The sequence below is a fragment of the Arachis ipaensis genome, chromosome B3, assembly GCF_059453495.1.
Source record: "Arachis ipaensis isolate K30076 ecotype BB chromosome B3, ASM5945349v1, whole genome shotgun sequence".
NCBI classification, from domain to species: Eukaryota; Viridiplantae; Streptophyta; class Magnoliopsida; order Fabales; family Fabaceae; genus Arachis; species Arachis ipaensis.
The window spans coordinates 14,009,624-14,017,202 of record NC_142438.1 but is presented as its reverse complement, the minus strand read 5'-3'; the positions used below and the strand labels follow the sequence as shown (position 1 = coordinate 14,017,202).

At 32.1% G+C, this 7,579-nt stretch overlaps 1 protein-coding gene across 1 annotated transcript; it reads left to right on the top strand.

Moving 5' to 3' along the window:
• The first annotated feature begins 1,410 nt into the window (after nucleotides 1-1,410).
• LOC107634193 (purple acid phosphatase-like) lies at nucleotides 1,411-5,725 on the top strand. Its single transcript, XM_016337765.3, has 8 exons — nucleotides 1,411-1,967; nucleotides 2,411-2,614; nucleotides 2,736-2,847; nucleotides 4,026-4,255; nucleotides 4,333-4,471; nucleotides 4,755-4,975; nucleotides 5,062-5,183; nucleotides 5,285-5,725. The coding sequence occupies exons 1-8, from the start codon at nucleotides 1,770-1,772 to the stop codon at nucleotides 5,487-5,489; spliced, it is 1,431 nt and encodes a 476-aa protein (XP_016193251.2). The 5' UTR covers nucleotides 1,411-1,769; the 3' UTR covers nucleotides 5,490-5,725.
• The last annotated feature ends 1,854 nt before the right edge of the window (nucleotides 5,726-7,579 follow it).

The following is a 7,579-nucleotide window of genomic DNA, read 5'->3' as shown; positions in this document are numbered from 1 at the left end:
ATGCTCATCAACCAAGAAAAGGAAGAAGTTGCATGCATCAAGACCATCAAGCTAATGATGGCAAGAAAACATTCTAAAATAAAAATGAGCTGTGGCTGAGATATTCACCATATTTGGTTAGATTTGGTGAGGTATCTTGAGCCTTTCATGCTCAAAAATGGACGTTGAAGATTCGGCCAGCATGGAGGAGATTCTTGAAGCATGGCTTGTCTTTGATTCTGTTTAACCACCACAGGGAGTAGCTAGAGTGGCGAAGTGATGGTTGAGGCAGAGATTGAAGCAGATGAAGTCATTATCATCATGAAGCATCAAGGGCCAGAAATCCATCTTGGAGAGCAAGCCAAGGATGGAGAGCTCGGATTGATGAAGGGTGATGATCAAGAAAGGTCTAGAGGTAATTGCATGTTGGATTTTGCATGGTTATCTCTTCTCTCTCTATGTGGCCGAACCGTTTTTGTTTGTTGAAGGAGGAAGAAGTTGGTTTGGGTGTTGGCTTCAATAAGTGGAGGCTTCCCTCTTCTATATTAAGAGAGAACAGCCACTGTTTGGAGCAAGGAGTAAGATTTGAGAGTGCAAGGCACAGAAGTCTCAGAGCTACCTAAGCTAACAGTTTTTTCTTCTCCTTCAATGTATTCAGTTTTGTATTTTTCTGTTTAATTTTGTCATGTCTTGAGTCTCATGGAAAAAGGCAAACAGTGAGGTTTGTATGAAAAAGCCATAGAGCGAAAAAAGGCAGAGAGTGCAAAATTAAAAGAAAAAGTCATAGATGTCTTAGAGTTCCTTTGTTCATCTATGTTGTGTTTCATGATTCTGTGGGAATCCCCTTGTAAGTTGGATTAGCACTTTACAGTTTGTAATCAAGTTGATTATAGTGAAATTCCATCATTGTTGTGATAGAGACTGGATGTAGGCTGCACTGCACTTAGCAGCTGAACCAGGATATATCTGGGTGTAATCTTTCTTCTCTCCTACTCCATTTCTGTTTACTACTGCACAGAAGCAAAAACTAAAATGTCTCGTGCCAAGTGACGAGACAAAACAAAAAGTCTCGTGCCTAGGGACGAGATAAAAGAAAAAGTCTCGTGTTCAGAGACGAGCCAGAACAGAAAAAGTCTCCTCTGAGTTTAGCAAGTGTTAGCAAAATAAAAAATGGGCTAAGATTCAACCCCCTTCTCTTAGCCACTGAAACCATCAATTGTGTTGCTCGCTTCTTAACAAATTTTTATGAACTATGAATTTCTAATTTTTAGATATTTTAACATTAAGAATATAAGATATTAAATAAAAGCATACAAATAGTTTAATATCTAACAACATTCATTTTTTCTTTTTGATATTATAACAACATTCAAATCTATCATCGTTTGAATGGTGATTTTAAATGAGCCTTTCTTCAACTCTACTAAAGACATAGATAAGTACTTGAGACAAGAGGTATTGTTTATATAACACACATGTGTTTGGTTGCGAGCATGTTTTGTAAAATTTTCTGAGGTAGTGTCTCTTGTACTTTATAGGATAAATCCTTTCTCCTAACATATTTAATCCATTTATTTTCAATGTCTAGCATTAAATCAATTATCGAGAAAAAATGATTAACAAAAATACAAGCCCTATAAATACCCAATAGCAAGAGCCATTAACGGTATAACTATTACTAAAAATCCCAAAGCTATAAATACATAAACACCATAACATGCATACAAGAACTGTGGTGTAAATTAATTCATTTGAGTAAATTATTATTATAGTAGTTTGAGAAAAAAACAATGCATCCTTTGGGTTCTTCCCCATCATCATGTTTTGTAGCATTAGGTTTAGTTGTAGGTTTTTTGGTTCTAAATGTGGCAGTTTTGTGCAATGGAGGTTCAACAAGCTCCTTTGTTAGAAAAGAGGAGAAGACTGAAGATATGCCACTTGATAGTGATGTCTTTGCTGTTCCTCCTGGTCATAATGCTCCTCAACAGGTATATACCAAAAAAAAAAAAATTTTGCAAAAACAGGTTGTTTTTTCATAATTAAAAATATAGAAAATGATAAAAAAAAAAGGTTGTTTTTTCATAATCTGCAAAAAAATTAGATACATCTTGAAATTAATTTGTATGACTTATTTTGAGAAAATTTACATTTTTTAAAACCACACACAAATTTTTTCGGTTATGTTTTTTCCCCTTTTAATCTGTTCTTGATATTTTTTTATTTCTGTTTTCACTATTTTATAGAGTATTCAAAAATTTTATTTTAAAAGATAAATATTTTTATTTGTTTCTGTATGTGTCTTGAACAAAGTTGGGTTTATTTTATTTGTAAAGTGAATTAATCAATAGGATAAATGGTATACTTTGGTTTGATTAGTTCTTGTGATTTAGTCTTCTGACATTTTTAAAATACTAATGTATAAATTAAAAAGGTTCATATAACACAAGGTGATCTTGAGGGGAAGGCAGTGATTGTGTCATGGGTGACAATGGATGAAAAAGGGTCAAACCAAGTTCGTTATTGGAGTGAAAAAGACAAAAGCAAACCAAAGGTTTCTAATGGAAAAGTTGTTACTTATAAATATCACACTTACAAGTCTGGTTATATTCATCATTGTACCATCAAAAAATTGGAGGTATATTCCATTTACTTCTTTGTTATTGTGTTTCTAGTTCTAGTTAAGATTTTGCCTTATGGATTAATTTTTTATCATTATTAGTAATAATTTTTTTTATATATTTATTTCTTTTTTATAGCACAACACCAAATATTACTATGAGGTTGGAACTGGAAAATCAGCACGTCAATTTTGGTTTATGACTCCTCCAGAAGTTGGTCCTGATGTGCCATACACATTTGGGGTCATGGGTAAGTGTCTTTTTTTTTTTTAATTTAATTTTACGCAAATTCCCAAACCAATTTTGATACTCATCTTTAAGGTTCCGTTTGATCAGTTCTTATAGACAGATTGATATAAATGCGGAAAAAAATGTTTGAGAAACAATGAAAAAATAATTCAAAACACTCCAAAATTATTTTATTTTACATTTTTTAATTATAACTAAAATAATTAGATAATATTAGATGTAATAAATGTATAATTATAGATGTTATATATATATAATATTTATAACTAGAATAACTTAACATTTGTTAAGTTAAATAAAGTAAATTTAGGTTATTGTCTGCTTAACATTATTCAACGTGAATATACAGTAAAATATAGACCAAAAAATATATTTTTTTTTTATATCTTATTTGATGAATAAAAAAGATTACAAATAACCATGTTATCACTTTTTCACCTTTTGTTATACATTTGAACCTTATATCTAAATATAGAAAAATAATAATTCCATTCCTATTTTTGGACATGTATTACTTCAAATATGATTTTTTATATTTGTATATTTTCATGAATTTATATAAAAAAAAAAAGTGACTATCAAAAAAAGAGTGGAATAACATAAATTTAAAATTTTTTATTAATAATAATTTGAGAGTATATGTTAGCTGCAGGTGTTCAAAACTCGTTCCGGCCTGGATCTGAGACATATTTTGTTGGATTTGAATTTCCATTTTTTTAGCCCGTGTTATTTTCGGGTCGGGTTTGTGTTTGCTCCGGGCCACCCGACCCAGCCCGAAGTTTATTTTTTTCAATACGAGATTATATATTTGAGTTAATTAGTAATGTTATATTATATTTTTATAATTTAATTAATATTTTTTATATTATCTGGTATTATTTTTTATTTAAAATAATTTATTTTGATATAAATATGATATAATATTTGTTAAATTTATTTTTTAAAAGTAAAATTTTATTATTTTAATATATAAAATTTATAAATTTCTATATATTAATGTTTTATCGGATTGACCCGGTTCTTTTTTTTTTTTTATAATTTTGAATCGGGTCAAAATAGATCCGTTGGTCTTTTAGGGTTGGGTCTGGATCTACTTAAATTCGGTCCATGAACACCTTACTTAGCTGAATCTTAATTTTTATTAATTGTTGTGGAAATTGATGTACGTATTTATTACAGGGGATCTTGGACAGACTTATGATTCAAATGCAACACTTACTCACTATGAAAATAGCCCAAGTAAAGGACAAGCTGTTTTATATGTTGGAGATCTGTCTTATGCTGATAACCACCCTAATCATGATAACGTTAGATGGGATACTTGGGGAAGGTTTGCTGAAAGAGTTGTTGCTTATCAACCTTGGATTTGGACTACTGGCAACCATGAACTTGATTTTGCTCCTGAAATTGTAAGCTTCAATATTTCTCCCTCTTAACAATAATATCCAACCGAGTTTTGAATGTTCTTTTGATGAATTTGTTGAAGGGTGAAAACATTCCTTTCAAGCCATTCACCCATCGTTACCATGTTCCTTATAAAGCATCAAATAGCACTCAACCCTTTTGGTATTCAATCAAGAGAGCTTCAGCATACGTTATTGTCTTGTCTTCATATTCGGCATATGGTAATAAAAAATCTTTAACTTTAAATTCTAAATGATAAATCTAAATACTAAAGTTGGCTAATTAAAAATTGATTCTTCATACTTTTTCTAATACTTTTACTATCTCAGGTGATAAAAATGTTTTTATGTGAAAATAATAATTAAAACAGTTTAATCAAACATGTCAAACTATCTAATAATTTTTAGCTATCATATTCACTTAAAGACATTTTCACGCGAATAGTCACTATTATTGCATTCAATTTTGTTATGATAATCTAATTAATCTTCAAAATCATTTTAGGAACATATACACCTCAATACCAATGGCTATTAGAGGAGCTACCAAAAGTTAACAGGTCAGAGACTCCATGGTTGATTGTTCTTGTACATTCACCTTGGTACAACAGCAACCAGTATCACTACATGGAAGCCGAAACAATGAGAGTAATGTTTGAACCATGGTTAGTAGAGAACAAAGTTGATGTCGTATTTGCCGGCCATGTTCATGCCTATGAACGATCTGTAAGTACTAATACGACATAGTTTTACACAGTCATCTAATCAAATTCAGAAAGATAAACAAATAATGACAATTTTACACGAATCAGGAACGAATCTCGAATATTGCTTACAATATTCTAAACAAAAACTGCACACCAGTAAGAGATCAATCAGCTCCAGTATACATAAACATTGGTGATGGAGGGAATGTTGAAGGCTTAGCAATCAAGTAAGCTAGATTCTAGATTTACAATAACATAGTGAGTCATATGAATATTTTATGAGTGTGTTTAATTTGTTTCTGATATGAACATTGTTTTGAGAGTGCAGCATGACAGAACCACAGCCAGATTACTCAGCACACAGGGAGGCTAGCTTTGGACACGCCATTTTCGACATAAAGAACAAGACACATGCTCGCTATAGCTGGCATAGGAATCAAGATGGATATGCAGTGGAAGCTGATTCTATGTGGTTTTACAATAGATTTTGGCACCCTCTTGATGATTCCACTACTAAGAAAGCTTCTCAGTAACCATAGATGCAAGAATGGTAGTTTTATCTGGCTCATTTTGATTCTATTAAGATTCTAGCCTAATATATAGGCCAATTTAGGGAAGAACGTTCAGTTAAAAGGAAGGCAAAAAGATTGAAATAGGAGTATGAACTTTGTTATCCTCTAATTCTCAATTTTGTTTTTCAATACTAGCTGAAGTTATATTTTTAATTCAATTTTTGAATTGTAACAGATTTAATATATATATAGTTTTCCTATATGTATAAACCTACTTTTAGACTTGGACACCAAATAAATAAGAAATAGAATAAGAAAAGTAAAAAGAAAAAAAAAACAAGAAAAGAAATTGAAATTCACAACTAGTGTAGATACAAAAGAAAAAGTAGAAATGATTTTTCTAAATAGATAAACTTCTAGAATGGATTAAATAGCAAGGGAAAGTTGAAAAGGTATGACACACACTTTTAGCCCAATATCTGCTCCCTATCCTGGCTCTTTTTTTTTTTTAAAAAAAATGAAAGGTAAGTAAAAATTATATAACTAGATTTGATAGTGAATGATAAACATACGTGCTTATATTATATCCAAATAACATAATAAAAATGGTAAAATCTAAAGGAGTTGATCACGTTAAAATTTCTAATGCATGTCCAAAATCCAAAATGTCACTTGTATCCTGCAAGTGAAGCCAAAGAAGGGACAAGGATGAAGGATGTTATAAAGTGGGGGAGTGCTAGGTAAACAATAACTATTTTGAACAACATGAATAACCACCAATCAAATAAAAATATACTACACCCTAATTTAATGTTACTAATTAAATTTATTCTTTTAACCCTATTAATTCACATTATTTACACATTGTTTAAAAATGTTGTTGGTTACCTATACTTTTCCTATAAAGTGAGGATCTCACCATGTGCCACCTAATCATCAATGCAACACAAACACTTTTTCTTTGGAATAGAATTTACAGAGGGGTTTGTTCTACCATGGTTGTTTAAAATGGAGCTAGGATTAATAGTTTGTGTTTAGAAACTTTATTATGACAGAATAACTGTTGATTTGATTTGATAATACTAAAATTACTTTTGCAAGTTTGTAACTATGAAATGGACATGAATTTTGTACTAAACTTATAAAAGAATTAATGGTGGACCTTCCTTCATATTGCAGGTACGGCCAAACAAGCAGCCAATGCTCTTTCCAAGTGAATTACAGCTTCAGCCATAGTTGGCCTGTCTTGAGGCGCTGCGCGCGCACATTCTGTTGATAAATACCACACATACTCCTCAGCAGCTTTTGGGGATGGCATTCTTAGATCCAAAACCTTGAAAATCTCATCTTGATCAATATATGGTACTGCAAAACTTGTCAAATGTCTTTGTTCCCCATCATCATCTTTATGTATGACTTTGCATCATTAGTATTTCTAGCAAAACTGTTGAGTTAAGTTTGATTTTGGGCTAATATGTGATGACAAACATTATTTGGGGTGAAAGCCCAAGTTAGTGTAATGTGTATGCTAAGTGATGTAGGCCCACTTGTATGATTGCTTCAGTCTAAATTAGTGTAGCTTCAGCAACTTAAGGCATTATAGTTCCAACACTTCAGCCCATTACTTGCTAATTGAGAAACAAATCAGTATATGAGCCAAGAGAGAGAGCACCGAACAAAAAGAGAAAAAAGAGAAGGACATCTGTCAACATCAAGGACAGCTGGGGCTCTAGCAAAGCAACAAGACACAAGGACAACTCCACTACTCCAAGGACATCAGTAAAGCAAATTTCAGAATTTGGGAGAGTAAACACAAAGTTGCAAGAGAGCAGAGGTAGTGGTGCAGCTCCTCGGATAGCAGATGCAATGGAGCAAAGGGAGAAAGAAATGCATGCCAAGAAAGACAGTAACTCCAAGGACAACAGAGGTTGGTGGAGCAGCTCCTCCAACAAGCAGCGTTAGTGGAGCAGAATGGAAAAAGGACTGCATGCCAATGGACACAGCTCCAACGGGTTGATAGTACAAGGAATTGGAAGAGGCAAATTAGAGAGCAATCTGAAGATATATAACCAACCTCATTCCAACATTTGAAAACAAGAAAAAGAGAGCAC

Excerpts from the sequence above, each read along its gene's own strand:
- LOC107634193 (XM_016337765.3), top strand. The coding sequence starts at position 1,770 with ATGCATCCTTTGGGTTCTTCCCCATCATCATGTTTTGTAGCATTAGGT. Across the intron at positions 2,615-2,735 it reads GTACCATCAAAAAATTGGAG|CACAACACCAAATATTACTA; the intron begins GTATATTCCATT and ends TCTTTTTTATAG. Across the intron at positions 4,976-5,061 it reads TTCATGCCTATGAACGATCT|GAACGAATCTCGAATATTGC; the intron begins GTAAGTACTAAT and ends TACACGAATCAG.